This window comes from Chenopodium album, chromosome 3, assembly GCF_948465745.1.
Source record: "Chenopodium album chromosome 3, dcCheAlbu1.1, whole genome shotgun sequence".
NCBI classification, from domain to species: Eukaryota; Viridiplantae; Streptophyta; class Magnoliopsida; order Caryophyllales; family Amaranthaceae; genus Chenopodium; species Chenopodium album.
In genome coordinates, this window is record NC_137836.1 from 28006202 (window position 1) to 28022533 (window position 16332).

Below are 16332 nucleotides of genomic sequence, written 5' to 3' on the forward strand. Positions count from 1 at the left end.
AGACTGCTCGGGCTGCTCCGTTGCATGGCTATACGGGGCTGTTGTTTTGTTGCTCGGGGTCACGGAGCTTACTTGGTTGCTTGACTTGCATGCTTGGCTTCCCGAACTTGGCTCCGTTAACTTCCTTGAATGCGCTTGAGTTTCCTCCTTGATAATTAAATCCCGGGAAACTCGACACACCTACAAAACAAGTCAAAGAAATGGAGAAGCGAGAGAAATAACCGAGAAATGAATAAAATAATAATAAAACCATTGAAAGCACGCATATCTCTAAACTAACGCACAAACACGCAAATCAAGCATTATTCCCTAAAAACAGGACATCAAAGACTAAAAACGAGCATAAAAATACAAAGAAAACCTGCCCTAAGAGTGCCATAAATGGCACGCGTTAATTATGGTGGAGTTAACTAAAATAAGCTTAAAATAATTAAACTTAAAAATTTTCTCCAAATTATACTAGGATAAATGTTTGAAATTTTGTATGGCAAAAAATAGAGTTGGATAAAGGTTGAAGAATATATTCCGTCAAAAGACCAAAGTACAAGTCCCATTTAAAGACAAATTAACATGTTCAGCATAGCGCGTTTCCCAACGCTAACACTAGGGTTTATCGCGGCGCAATAGTCCTGTCACAGCTTGATGGCTTCGCTTTTCCCAAATTCGAATAGAATTCAACTTTGTGTCAATTTGTGTTATAAAAGGCCCCCAAATACACTAAATTTAGCATAATTCGAGCAAATAGCCATCTAGATTTAGATCCCAATCAAGTAATCATGACTAAGAATTTTTGTGACACGACTCGTGAGTGGTGCCGGTCTTTGACCGCTAAGTAGAGGAGATAGCTTGACTTTTCCCATATGGGAGGTTTATTTAGGATCAAAGGGGTAGATCTTGACATTGATTTTATCCATGCCGTCTTAGAATATTTGGATTCTAATAATCGTTGCTTTAGATTTAGTAATGATGAGATTAGCCCTTTGCCGGAAGAATTTGGTGCAATTCTTGGTTTTCCTTCTTTAGATCTAGTAGTAATTCCCACAGTTTGTGAATATTACTATAAAGATTTTGAGCGATTTTTCAACCCTAAAGACAATGACTTGAAAACCATAGTTGATGGTACTGAGGTTGATCTTAAAATGTTTGCATCTTTTTATTTTAATAGACCAAAGTCGGAGTCTTTCCATGTTTACAATAGAATAGCTTTCCTCTTTTGCATGTTTAGCCAATTTTTACTTGCTAGTGGTATTGTGCATGTGTGTCAAGCTATTTTAGCATCTGTCATGGAACAAATAGATGTCGGGAGAAATCCAATGCCATTAATCATTGGTGAGACAATGCTTAGCTTAGATGAATTATAGAAAGATCCCAAAGCTCCACTTCGAGGATCTCCAACTTTATTACAGGTAGAAAATTAATACTTTTAATTGCAGAAATTAGAAATATAATTTTGTAGATTAATAAAAAATTCTATTTTATTTGTGCAAGTTTGGCTAATGGAGAGACTTGAATTAATAAGTCCTCTTGACAACATTGAAAAATACAGTCCAAATTGTCTTGTGAGAAGAAAGAAGTGTTTTTTCTTTGAAGATGGGTCGCCGAGATTGGAGTAAAATCCTTGAAACTCGCGACTTTTTCATCAAGCGAGTCATCCTTTGGTGGGAAATTGAGAAGATGGTTGGAGTCAACGCTCAACCTGCCCGTCGTATTCCAAGTTTGTCAAAGTTAACCTTTTATTACCCTTACAGGGTAAAAAGACAATATGGCCTTTCTCAAACTATTCCTTCTAGGGACCTTCATAGACCCTATGAGCATCATGTGTCGCAAAATATTGAGCATTTTTATGGTTATTGGTGCGCTCGCCCCCTATGGGAAGTTGTCTCTAATATATCAGAGCTATTCTGTCGTTGTTTAGAGAAGTGCAGCAATGGTTGCTTGGCAGATCCCAAAAGGACAAGAGCAAAGCTCAAAGCACAAGTGCAGAAAAGACTAACATAAAAGACCGTTTAGGAGACAAGAAAATTCGTGCTAAAGATAGTATGGATTCAAGAGTTGAATTCAAGACTCCTATTATGCCTAAGAAAAAGAGTGTTGCGAAAAGAAAGAAAAGAGAAAAGCCGATTCTACAGAGAAAAAAGTGAGGGTTGAAAATAAAGTTGGTGTGTTTACCAAAGGAGAAACTATTAACTCTAAGGTAGCCGTTGATGTGTGTCATTTATGGCACTCATTTAGCCTCTTTTAGGATAATTTTTAGTTACTTTTATAGCTTTTTTTATCTCTTTTTCTTTAGTTTGTGCATTCTTTAGTTGTTTTCCCGCTTTCTTACATTTCTTAGTTTATTTTCCCTTTCCTCTTTTAATTGTTTGCTTTTTTCTTTTTACAAGAGAATGGTGATGCCCAAGGATCTCCATGGCTCTTTCTCGGGATTTATGAAGCTCAAGATGCAAGCCAATCTCTCCCGTTGAAGCTCAAGAGTTGAGGTGTGCAAGCTCCAAGTCTTCAAGGTCGCGCTCTCATGCTGCGCTAGCATCAAAAGTGGTGTTAAACCCACCGTGAGAGAATTTAGAAACTGCCACCCCTAATGTTCATCAAGTGGAGCGCACAGAAGCATCAATGGTCGCACGCGAAGGGCTGCCCTACTCTCAGGCGCGAGCGCGCAACTAGGTAGCACAGGCGCGTACGATAGGGGCGTGGGCGCGCACCACCTGTGCTTGGCCGCCAGCTCCTACTCCCCCGTTCCATACCCACTTCTTTGCGGCTGCACAAATGGGGGGAGGGCGCGCCTGTACGGGTTCTTTTTGGACGTCTAACTAACATATCCTTTGTTAGTTTTACTATTTATAAATTATCTTCATATTTTTAGAGGGAGAATAATTAGAATTGCTGAGAGTTGTATTAGAGCATAGATTTTTAGAGAGAGAAAGTTTAAGCTTGGAATTCTTGTTCTTAGATTATAGAGAGAGAAAGTTGGTGATTTGATGATTGGTACATTTGATCTTCATTCTCTTTGATATTGATCAAAGTTTTGTAAGAATTTCCTTCTATTTAATATAATTTTAGTGTTTTTTTTTTATATTTTGTTGAATCTCTAGTTGATTGTTTGATTTGATTGTTGATAATTTGATTACAATGTTAATGATGAATGTAATGATTTGTTAAGATTTGTTCTTTAATTCTACAATGTGTAGTGAGTAGATCCTTTGCTAGGGATGTGGTGAAGCATGTATGTATGAATGATAGACTATTTCTAATTTGGGGATTTTGATTGATTTAATATTGTGATTAAATTGGTTGATAGAAATTGTGTTGTTTGATTTGTTGAGGAGTAGATGATCTTAATTATCAAGCTAGATTGCATTATAGTTTCATTGATACGACACATTGCTTTGGAAGCTATTTTTATCGATTGAACTTGACTCGTGATGTTCCTTTGACAGTCATTCAAAGAGACCCCTAGTTTGATGCCTAGGAAATAGCTTTTCAAGTGCTTTTGATTGCAATTACTATTTTCCCTCGCATTATTTGATTGATCAACTTCCCATCCAATTAGCATGTTTATCGTGAATGCATGTAGATCCTAATTCCCTAGTGTCTTGATATTGAACTCTATTTTAGAATTCATCGTGTTGATTTGTTCTTGTTTTACCAAACCAATTATTCAATCTTCGGGATAGCTTGACCTAAGACCATTACACTTGCCTTCATTCCTTTGGGTTCGACTCGGACTTACCCCTATACTAGGAGTAGTTTTGGTTATAAATTTTGTTTGATTGAAGGAGTTTTATAATCCACTGACCTAAAATATCCCTCGTCAGCCGTTATATCATCTAAGAGGTCCCTATCGGTAAAAGAACTAGATGATGAGGAAGAAGCAGACAAGAATTGGAAAAGGGCTAGAAAGGAGAAGACATATTAGGGCATTGCTTTTCTTTCAATTTATTAGTCAATTTTTAAATTTTAAGTCAATTTTATTTTTGAGCTTTCTTTAATTCCATCAACAATGTAATTTTTATTTATTAATGCAATTTTTAAGCTTTAAATTAAATCAACTTTTATTTGAAGTTTTTATGTATTAAAGCAATGAAAACAACTTGAGTAATTTCGAAAACAACTCGAGTACGGAAGTCGAAATTTTCCGAAATTCGCCGAAATTTGCACAGATCGATGGAATCGTCTTGACGCTGAAAATTAAGATCCAACGTGGCGCGATGATCCTACCGCGACGCGTTGATTCTACTTTTGATGCGTTGTTGATGTCGAGTCGACGTGCTGACGTGAAAATGCGATATTTGCGAAATTTAAAGTGGTCGCGCCCCATGAAGGGTTGCCTACGTATCCTTGTTAAGGAATCAGGCCAAATGTTTTGCTCTCTTGAGTATAAATTTATTAAATCATGGGTAGAACCTTTTGAGTTCATCAAGACATGTTTGAGAATTCATTACCATCCATATCAGTTAGCTTTGCGGCACCTTCTGATATAATAGTTCTTACGATGTGTGGTGAGAACCAGTTAGGCCTAAATTAGCCTCTCGGGTCTAGAACATTTTCCTTAATGCTTTTAACACCAAGTCTCCTACTTTATTGTTTCTTGTCTTGACCTTCTTATAGCATTGGGTATGATGTAGAGATTATAATCGTTTATCGAGTAGAATTAGCTCCTCATATCTTGCCCTTGTCCATTCGATCTCATCAAGTTTACTTACCAACGCAATGCGTAAGGAAGGTATTTCCAATTCTACAGGTTGTACGATATCCATTTCGTAAACTAGGGAAAATGGCATATTTCTTGTGGATGAGCGAATTGACATGCGATAACCCTAAAGAGCGAAATGGAGTTTGTTAGGCCAATCCTTGTAGTTTTCTGGCATCTTTTCGATGATAGTTTTTAGGTTCTTATTGGCTGCTTCAACTGCACCATTTGCTTGAGGTCTATATGGGGAAGAATGATGATGCTAAATGCCATATTTTCGAAGTAATTCTTCGCATTCCGGTTGAAAGTGAGTTTCCATTGTCACTTATCATCTCATGTGGGACTCCATATCGACATATGATGTTTCTTTCGATAAAGAGTGCTACAAGTTTTGCGGTGTGTTTCGCATATGAGGCTGCTTCAGCTCATTTGGTGAAGTAGTTGTTATTGGTATAGCAACATGTTAGTTGTTTCTACGTCATTGACATTGATAATCTTATGATCCATGAATTACGTATAATACACGTACATGATCAAAATTATTACGTGTCACATGCTCCTACTCCATATACATGTTGCATGTGTTACAGTGATAGTACATATATATGTAGTGCATTCACCTGTACACACATGTGTATATGTTATATATGCTAATAGCAATATAATAAAAGTTCAAGTTTATATGAAAACATAAAAGCTTTCCCCTGTCGGAGTATTATTTTTAAATGCGTGTCATTTTTATTGATCTTATTATCTCGTATTTGTTACGGTGATAAAATATAAGTTACCGTCATCTTCTCATTTGAATGAACACCACCACTAATATATGCTGGTAACTACCACTTTTGTTTATAGATAATACCTACATATTGTGTATTGGCAAAAGCCTTGTACGCTATTCGATATATCCACGTAATTTATATATTCCCCCCACCCTCCCACCCCCCTCCCGTAGACCAATTTTGAATACTCGACCAAGAGAGAAACAATGACGGGGTCGTTGGTGATGTATAAGTGTTTATGTGGCAGGCACCAATAACATCATTTACTGTTCATCATCTTCTCCTACTGATTCGACCATCATCACGACAATCTCTGAACTTGCCAAAAGTTCAAGAAATACAAATAAAGTGACTCCATCATCACGACAATCTCCGTTAGTGAGTCCATGAAAAAAGATTTTTAAAAGAGAGAATCCCCTTGGTTGAGAGGAGCTTCCGGAAGGCCGTCAGTGACTCCGTGAATACGAACTCCAATCACTCAATTTATAAAGGCTATGGTGATGTTCCGTAATAATACGCCGGTTGTGTCTGTCGTTTTCGGAAAACGGATCCCAATGGTCGACAGGAGAGAGAGGAGTAAAACAAACCCTAAAAAGAGAGATTATGGAAATCCGTCGGTGACTCCATGAGTACGTACTCGATGTTCTCCATTTATAAAGGCTATGGTGATGTTCACCACGACCGTTTCTGGGAAGTAGTTGGTAGATCAGTACAAGATTCTGATGATCGTGAAAAGAGATTCAGAAGAGAGAGCAATGGTGTTAAGCAAACCCTAAGAGAAAGAATAATTTGTATTAATCACCTTAAATTACTGAACTAATTTTTAACAACTTTTAATCAATTTAGTTTTGATTTTCAGATATAATATTTTTAGATTTTTCTAAATTATAAAAATTAATTTACACAATTTCTAAAATGATTAAAATGGTTTTTGAAAAAAAGGGGAGAGCCCACTTTTCTTTTTATGTGTGGCTTTTATCTTGCCATATCATATGGTTTAAGTTTAATCACCTTAGAATTTTGATACATTACATAATTACATTGGGGGTGTGTTATTTACAAGTACTAGATAAGATAGCCATCTTTCCCGTCAAAAAAAAAAATAAAAAAATAGCCATCTTTTCTTCTTTTAGTGGAAGTTACCTGGAAGCCAAGGCTGTCTTAACCCCTAAATTTGAAATTGGTTTCTTAGCCCCTTACTTTGAAATTAGAGGGAAAAAAAAGTAAACAAGGAAGAGAAAACATCGGACAAAATGCCGGTCGCAAAACCTGCTTCGTCAGAGGCAAGGGTCATTGCTCACCTCGACATGGACTGCTTCTATGTTCAAGGTCTGTATACTACTCTTCTTCTTTACTCAATTCTATTCCAATTTATTATTAATTTTTTAATTTTAATTTATGGGTTGGTAATTCTGAATCTGTTTGATTGTTTAAGCATTCATACAGTTATTCTTGTATTTGTTCTGGTTGATTAACACCTCTTTTCCTCTGACCATTGTGTTTTTAACTTGTAAGATGCATAATTAGAAACGATTGGGTGGTTAGGTTTAGGATTTGGGAGGGGGGTTTTGATGGGGTTACATTAATTAGTTGATTTTTGTGTTTAAATTGATTGATTTGCGAGGTCTTACTGTGCATTTTGGGCGACGAGAGTGGCAATCATATAGTTATTCTTGTAGTTGTATTTTTTGATTAACACCTTTTTACCTCTAATTTTGACCATCTCATTTCTAAAATGCGTAATTAGAAATGATTGAATAGTTAGGTTTAGGAATTGGAAGGGGAGTTTTGATGGGATTACATTAATTATTAGATTTTTGTGCTTAAAATAATTGATTTGCGAGGTTTTCTGCACGAGGAGAGTTGCATCATAAGCCCTTGTTTGTTCATGATCATAATAATATAATGGATTAAGTGGAAGATAGACTTTTGTATGTATTGTTCATAGTTAAATTCTAACTGATTGGTTAAAAATGTAAACTTGTTTGTTCTTGACTCCTATTGCTGTTTTGCAGTGTGATTTAGCAATCTAAGTGTTTTGTTGCCCTTGTGGTGGCATATATTGCTCTCTGTTATTTTAGTCTATTTACTGTAGAATTTCCTTAAATATCTTTGTAATCTTGTGGATCCATTTATAGAGCTTTGTGTTCTTTACAGCAATAAAACGTGCGAAGTCTATATACAGTATATTTTTGATGAATCAATGGTGTACTTTAGGGTGTAACTAATAAAAAAATTATCTGTAATGCTTACACTGTTACATAATATTGTTTTTTTTTTTTAAAAAAAATTGTACTGATTAGTCTCAGGCTCTCAGCTCCAGTCCTTGCATCCACTATGGCGTTTAATTGTATGCTTTCTTGTAAACCATTTCCTAAGCCTATACATATATCATGCCTTGTGTAGTGGAGCAGAGGAAACAACCACAGCTGAGGGGTCTACCTACTGCTGTTGTTCAATACAATGAATGGAAAGGAGGTGGTTTGATTGCTGTTAGCTATGAGGCCAGAAAATATGGTGTTAAACGGTATTATAATAACTAAGTGCAGGATTCAGTTCATTTATTTGTTATTATCTTTGGCCTGATTTTAATACTTGCATTTTAGTTCCATGCGTGGTGATGAAGCTAAAAGTGTTTGTCCACAAATTCAGCTGGTTCAAGTGCCAATTGCACGTGGCAAAGCTGATCTTAGTATTTACCGTGATGCAGGTTCAGAGGTGTATGAAAATTTCAAGATGCTCTTTGTTTTTACTTATACATCTTTTGTAAAACCAGTAAAATGTGCCTTACAAGTAATTATGATGTATAGGTGGTTTCAATCCTTGCTAAGATGGGTCGGTGTGAACGAGCATCAATTGATGAAGTTTATCTTGATCTTACTGATGCAGCAGAAACCATGTTAGCAGAGACTCCTCCAGAGAGCTTGGATGACTTGGATGATGAGGCTTTGAAGTCGCATGTTCTTGGTCTTGATGATGTAAGGTTAAATTTATTCCGGTGCTTAATGTGTTGTTCCTTTGTTTTAACTTAGTTGCAACATGACAAGCTAATAGGTCGTTAACTAAATCTTAGATATCAAACAAATTAGAAATGCTCAAGCAAGATACTAGTAAGTAGCAAGCACGAGGTTGAACCATGAGGAAAGGGGAAGCTAATTGCAATGGCCTAAGACTGAGCTATTATGAAGTGAAGTAGTGAATGTTTGAGCTAAACTATAACCAAGCTAAGGATGCAAATCGAAAAGGTAATCAAATGATAAAGATACTAGGGAGTTGGGATCCTCATGACTTCAAGCAATTGAGATAGAAATAGGGAATCAATCAATCATTACTATGCAAAGCCCGGGATTAAATGAGCAATCAATACCAATCAAGAGAAACTCTCAAATTCACAAGCCTAGATCCCTCTAAGACTCAATCCAAGGAGAAATATGATCAAGAATGCTATCAGTTATGGTGATCCAAGTTCACATTCCCATGCCAAACAAGGACCAACATAAATCAACAAGCAAACCACCTAATCACATTTAATCACAAGGTAACTTTGATTAATTAACCAAATTCTAACTCAAATCACCATCAAAACATGATTCACCCTAATCCCTAGCTAAGAATCTACTCACTAAGCGTGATTCTACCAAATTCAAAAGCTAAATCAAATAAAGATATCTCCACCATTGAGTTTAAGCAAGAGATCAACTATAGAATCAATTAAGCTATGAAATCCACTAAGATTAGTGTTGTATTAACAATAGAAGGTAACTCTGTTTTGTTTTGTGGTTGTTATTTTGAATCTTCCTTGTGGTTAGTAGGAGCGGGCCAAAATCTAAGGTACCCTGCATTTGGAACTGGAACCTGTTTGGAATTGCAGGTTCCAAAACCGGGACTTGTAGATCACGTTTCGGTTCCAACTTCCAAGTAAAAAAGTTGGGAACCTGATGCAACAGGTTCCGGTTCCGGGTAATAAAATTTTGGACCAGGAACTTGTAAGGTACCTTGTTCGTATAGGTTGTTGTAAGGTATTAAAAAACGGAACCTATCATTTAAGCCCAAATATAAACGCCCTATATATGGGAAAAAACTCGGTCGTTCTGTTATGTAACGCCCGCTTTATAACGGGTTTCAGATTTGTCGTTTCGGAAAAGGCCGTTATATAACGCCGAGTTGAAGTTCACACTCAAATCGGCGAGTTGGCCGTTCCGTAATGGTATAACGCCGTTCTGAAACCGTACAATTTATGAAAAAGTAAGTAAAAAAGTTGAGTCAAAATAGTCACATGCTGCCCTTTTTTTTTTTTTTTTTTTTTTGTCTTTCTTCAACATTTTTATTGCAGTTATGACAGCTTTGTTCCATCTTTTTTTTTACCCATTTATTTAGGGCTTGTTCTCATACGTTTATTTTCAGTTCAGTTCAGCTCCTAATCACCTTCTCGTATAAAATATTCATTTCAGTTTAGCTCTGAGTTCAGTCAATGAGAACAAGCCCTTATTTTACCTTTATGGTGAGTTGTGACCCATTAACTGCCCCTCTTTACCCCTTTTTTTAAAAGTAGTCTGGTGCTTTCTACTCCGAATTGAAATTTAATGTTTGTAATAGTTTTGGGCATAATATGGTATAAATACAAAGCACGTGAATTAACAAGCTAAAAGTTCTACTTCTATGATTTTTTTTTTAAAAAAATTTACATCGCGAAATCCCAATTCGTTCTATTTAATCATTTCAAGCCGTTTCCGCGACAACGCGACCGTTATTGCAAACACGACCATGACCGCATTTTTTTTTTTCCATGGCCCTATATCAAAATTGTACAAAAGTACCTCTCTCCCTCCTCTTATTCATTCTTCATCTTAGTCTTAAAGATTAATTAATGGTATTTTATATAAGTATTTGTAGTTTCGTATTAAATGTTCTAGACAATTAGTGTTGGTTTGTTAGATTTGTAATATTGTATTAAAGTTTTAAGCTTTTACTGTGAGCATCCATTTTTTATAAAAGAATTTATAACAATATGTCAAGTAATTAATAAGCTTACTTTGAAAGACAGGGTACCCTGTTCTAGAACCGGAACCTGTTGAATAGGGTACCCTGCTACACTCACCCCTAGTGGTTAGTCTTGTATTGTAACAATTAGTCAACTTGATTTTCATTCAGGATGGCACTGATGCTAAAGAATGTGTGAGAATTTGGCTTCAACGAAGTGATGCTGACCATAATGATAAGTTGCTGTCTTGTGGGGCCCTTATTGTTGCAGAACTCAGGAACAATGTCCTGAAAGAAACTGAATTTACTTGTTCTGCGGGGATTGCTCATAACAAGGTAGGATCATATTTTTTTGTCTAATTGAAATTGTTGTCTTTGGTGTTGGACTTTGTTTTTTGTTGTCATTTTATCTCTTGGGGTTTCATTAGCAATTTTTTTTTCTTTTATCTTGTACAAGATGCTGGCCAAATTAGCTAGTGGCTTAAACAAACCTGCTCAGCAGACTATTATGCCATCTGCTTCTGTGAAAGAGTTTCTTGGGCCCTGGCCTATAAAGAAAATGTATGTTGTCTTTCCTTTACTATGCTTCCATATTAGTGCTAATTATTATTAAAGCCTAATCCTTTTCTGCTATTTAATTTATTACGTGTCATATCTTTTGTATGCATGAAAAAATCATTTTCCATCCATGTGATCATTGGTCGTTTGTTTGTACTTGCTACAATATTTGATGCCACAAATTATATTTCAGGAAACAGCTTGGGGGAAAGCTTGGAGATTCCTTACAAAGTGACTTAGGGATCAACACAGTTGGAGACTTGTTGCAGTTTTCAGAGCAGAAGCTTCAAGAACGTTGTGGCTTCAATACTGGGTTAGTATACTTCATACAGAACTTGATATAGAAACCAGTCAATCTGGGTTCCCTTATTTCAGATTATGTTGTTGATATGATTCAGTGGTAAGAATTGTCATGATTGATAGTCCCTGATGTCTATTAAAAGTCTCTGGTTAGTATACGTAATAGTGACTGTTGAGCTTAGAGAAGTTGATGTCTAGGAGTCGTGTTACACTTTGTGGCCATTATGGCATGGATTGATTAATTTGAAAAATATTCCCTTTGTCAATTGTAATTGAAAATTTTGGAATGTATCTTCTCATTCAATGGTTTGGTATATATTGCTTCATGATAGTTTGAGGGCCTAGTAGACTCTCCTTATTGTTTATGGTTGACATTCCCTTGCTGTATTCTAATTAAATTCTTTATTGGTTTTGCAGAATCAAAAAAATTTATTTGCATAATTATGAGTTTCTGAACATTTAGATTAATATATGAATGTATGAATAATTTTTAGAAACTTTCACCTGCTTTTGATTAACCTTGTTAGGGCTAAAAATTTCACTTTGTTTCTATTGACTTGTGCAAAAAGTACTTGGTTGTGGAATATTGCAAGGGGTGTCAGTGGGGAAGAGGTCAAAGGTCGGATCTTACCCCAGAGTCATGGTTCAGGGAAGACATTTCCGGGTCCTCGAGCCTTGAGGTCAATTGACACAGTATGTTAATCCTCTCCTTGTGGTAGATAATTGTTTGCGATTGCTTCAACTATGAACTATAGGATAAATTATTTCGTCCCTTGTATTCAGTTTGAATTGGTAGTTATACATGTATGACAGTATGATCCCTAATGTTCAAATTGTCCAAAGATATTAGTTTGAAAGTTGAACTGCTGTAAATTATCCGAATGGGCATTTATTTTCTATAACTTCTTGACTGCTGTAAAGAATCTTAATGGGCATTATTTTTTATAACTTCTTGACTGCTGTTAAGTATCCGAATAGGCTATTATAACTTCTCGTTTATCCATAATGTGATGATGTAGAAGTGAACCTGAAGGCCTTTATATTTAGTCACCTTGCTGAAATTATTTAACTATAACCTCTTTTTCTGAGACATCAGCATGCATAGTTCTGTCATTGATAAAGTCCATTTTCAAACCCAAAAATCCGAACTGTTGACTTAAATGACTTTGGGTATAGTCACGACCCGTGTTGATTGCATAATGCACTCTTGAATGCTTAGCAAAGATGGTCAATTTTGCTGGTTAGAGTAATGATATACGAAGTATTTTTGTATGCTTTGTGCTGTAGCTCAAACCCACACATTCCATCATATTTTCATTTCCTTCTGCAACTGTTCATATGGGATTGTCTTTTTCCCTTCCACCTCACAAACAAATAGTTTAAAAAAGAGTTTTGTGCCTGAGAATGATCGTTGATTGGGAAACTCTTCTAAATTTTGAATATACCTTTTAATCATTTGGGAATTGATTCCATTAAGGATTGACATGCATTACATGTTTGACTCTTTTGCCATATCTGATTTCTAGGTGTGACCTTTTAATTTTAACTACAGGTTTCACATTGGCTTAAGAAATTGTGTGAAGAACTCAGTGAGCGTATTCTTGCAGACTTGGACCAGAATAAGAGGATAGCTCACACTCTTACTCTGCATGTGAGAGCAAATAAGGTAAATCTTTTACTACAGCTCATTCTTTGATCTACAGATGCATGGTGCTGTAATTGTATTCCGATTTTCCCTTCTTTTTTCTGTGTGTTATTTTACTTGGTATTTTGACTGCACAGTCAAGTGACACAGATTCTCAAAAGAGGTTCCCCTCTAAGTCATGTCCATTGCGATATGGGATTGTAAAAATTCAAGAGGATGCTCTGAGCCTATTTCATGCTGGTCTACGGGAATTTTTGGGAACATATGGAGCTAGGAGCGAAAAAAATCAGAACAACGAATGGGGAATAACTGGTCTTTCTATCTCAGCTAGCAAAATAATTTCCGCACAAGTATGTACAAATTTTATCATCAAAGGTCATTTTTACTAGTTTAAGAGCTAAATTTTAGCCATTGGCTCATTGGTCTCCCTTTTCTCAGATTTCTTACGAACAACATTATGGATTTGGTAATACTACCCCAAAATTAAGAACGTGTGATAATGGTAAATATGTGAGAAAAAGAGTTTGTAAATAGCAAATATCAGTGTGTTATAAGGAGGCCTAATTTATGGCAAAGGAAAACTGAAAGAAAGAAAGGTATGTGCTGCATTAAAATAGTGGAGGGGAAGCACACAACAAAACATCATGAAAACTAATATAAATAATTTGATGATTGCTTACTGTTGTAAACCAAAGAAATATACGTTTCTAGAGAAAAAAAGTTATGATTTTTTCCACTTTGGCCCTAGTTAGGCCTTTAGAGGTGAGATGGTATTAACCCTTTTTGGGGTGTCTTTTTTTACTTTGAAATATAAGTTTTGCATGTACTTGTTGTCTAAGCTAGCTTACTTTCCCAACAGGATAGTGTAAGCAATGCTAACAAACAACAAACTACCATTGTTGTAGTAATTCCAAGATAATTGTTGTGTAAAGCATCAATTGTGTGTAAATCTAGAGACACGTTTTTATAAAATAATCCATGAAAGCCATTTTCAAGAGGCTACATGCCATAGTAGAGTGACTAAAGTGTATTAGTTGAATAATAAACCCGTCTTAGAGGATTAAATGTATGATGTATTATTACAGATAGTTTGGTAACTATATGTTAATTTTTTTCTTTCCAAATGTAACATCAAAATTTACCAAAGCATCCTAGTTTTACTCTTAGGCCTTGTTCTTTTGGACTTATTTCAGTTCACCTCATTTTATATTATTATTATTATTATAATATATTGGATATTTTGATTTATAACACCCCAAAATAGTAGAAAAAAATTGATAATAACACCACAAAGCCTAAAACATTTATTATTATAACACCACAAAAAAACCAAAAAATTAAATTTCACCACCGCTTAGCGAATTCTTGGATGAAATCCGTTAGTGGGACCCACTACATATACGTGTCATTAATGTATTGGTTTGAAAAACAAAGAAAAAAAAAAACCTAAACCCTAACCCAGCTCCACTACCACCACGGGCAACTCTAACCCGTATCGCCGGTAGCCCAACCCCAACGGCACACCCTGCCACCTTGATTGTCAAAACCAGCCCAACCACCACCGCCAAAACAAGCGACTCCACCCCTTCCCCTTTTCTCCCTCCTTGAAAACCACCCCATCTTCTTCGGCCCACCACGCAAATCCACCCCCTTTCCCCTACCCTTTAAACGGCAGAATCAACCATTGAAATTGAAATTGAACATTCTGGGTGATCATTGGCTAGGGTTCTTTAAATAGAATTGGGAGTTATGGAGTTTTTCTGAACTCTAGAATTAAGGTTTATTATTTATTGACGCCTTATAACATAAGGCGCATGAAGCAGCCTAGAAAAATGCGCATAGGCATTCACCTTCTTTAGGTCTTTCCGCCTTGCAGAGCTAAGGCACTAGCTCTTGCACCTAGGCACACCTAATGTGGGCGCTTTTTAAAACTAAATTCCTTGCCTCCAATCCACATTGATTTCACCAAATGAAGCAACTAAGCACTTGACCATTGGGGTTATTTTCATGGTTCTCTCATTGGTGAAAGGTGTTGTGAGTGAAGAAAAGATGAGAGAGAATGAAAAAGGCCATCCAATTAGGGTAATAGAGGGAAAAGCCGATAATTAGTCTTTTGGTTCAATATGTCTAGATGCTCATCATAATGGTAGTGGTGGAGTAATATACAAAGGTAGTTATGGTATTGTGGCAGTTGATTAGATGTAGGTGGGGTTGGGCTAGGTGAGCGGGTTAGAGTAGTTTTATCTTTTGTCTTTATATCTCACTTCTTAGTTTTCGTGCCAAAAAAGAATGTGTCAACAACGAGGAGTATTTGATACTTAACAACAACCATTAAAACTTATTTTCCATAAAACACTAATTGCAAATGGGTTAATATACCCGAGTTAAAAGATTTAGTAAAATATAAGCAATAACCACTCCTAAGTTCCTTGACATTACCCATTAATCATAATTAAAGCTCATTGTTTTTGAGAGAGTAGGAAGATTTTGGGGGCCTTTATTAGTTATAATTTACACTATTTGGAAGAATAGTGAAATGAAAAGGAGTGGAAATAAAAAGAGGGAAGAGAAAAGTAAGGGGAGGTAGAGAGTGACCTTTCATTTTCCTTCCAAATCTCCCCAACAATGGAGGGATTTGGTTTATTAAAATGGGAAGGAAAATGGATCCCTCCATTTCCTTTTCCTTTACTTACCCTATGTCTTTTATTTAAATGAGGGAAATTATATCCCTGATTACCCTTAAATATTTCTATTCAAACATAGTGTTAATTAATATCTCCTAACTCAAGTTTATTAATGTCACAATCATTTTTAATGGTGATATTCCTTAAATCATTGTTTTTTTGATATATTTTGATATAAGGGGTTTACTGATAATAATAATAAAATAAAATAATAAAAAAATACTTTTATTTTGAAGATTGTTTTTAGCCACAATATTTCTAAAATTGTTTTCAGGGCTCCATCCATTTTTAACTCTTATCTGCTTACATTTATTATTATTATATTTTTCTTACACTCTAAAAATAATTGTACTTTTTCTTATTTGCTTGGGTAGGGAACTTGTTCAATAAGGAAATTCTTTCCCAGTCAATGTGCTGTTTCTACTATTTCATCGGAAGACACAAATAATGAACCGAATCTTGAATGGAAAACAGGTAATATTAACTTCCTGTGTATTGTTTTCTGCATTTATCACTGGATTTAAAAACAAATAGCACTGGCACAAACATAAGACAACTTGGAGCAACATATCTTCACCACCTGTTCAAATTCAGTTGCCCATCATTAGCTGTCTGTAAACTTGCCCTTCAGTCTGCTAACGTGTGAAGTTTGCTAGGACTAAGCCTATTGGTAATTGTTTAGATCACTTAAGA

General features: G+C 35.7%; 1 protein-coding gene across 3 annotated transcripts in view; it reads left to right on the forward strand.

Moving 5' to 3' along the window:
* Positions 1–6545: 6545 nt before the first annotated feature.
* LOC145612970 (DNA polymerase eta-like) overlaps positions 6546–16332 on the forward strand; it is a 31323-nt gene continuing 21536 nt past the window's right edge. For 2 of the 3 annotated variants that reach the window (XR_014106847.1, XM_081668077.1), the window contains exons 1-11: positions 6546–6801; positions 7879–7999; positions 8079–8190; positions 8283–8450; positions 10624–10788; positions 10910–11013; positions 11204–11323; positions 11880–12003; positions 12863–12976; positions 13093–13305; positions 16014–16113. Coding sequence is in view for 2 of the 3 variants with exons in the window: in XM_081668077.1 (XP_081524203.1) it covers positions 6726–6801; positions 7879–7999; positions 8079–8190; positions 8283–8450; positions 10624–10788; positions 10910–11013; positions 11204–11323; positions 11880–12003; positions 12863–12976; positions 13093–13305; positions 16014–16113 (1417 nt within the window). In the remaining variant the exon portion in view is untranslated. The remainder of the gene's footprint in view (positions 6802–7878; positions 8000–8078; positions 8191–8282; positions 8451–10623; positions 10789–10909; positions 11014–11203; positions 11324–11879; positions 12004–12862; positions 12977–13092; positions 13306–16013; positions 16114–16332) is intronic. The other variant, XM_081668078.1, reaches the window with a different exon arrangement.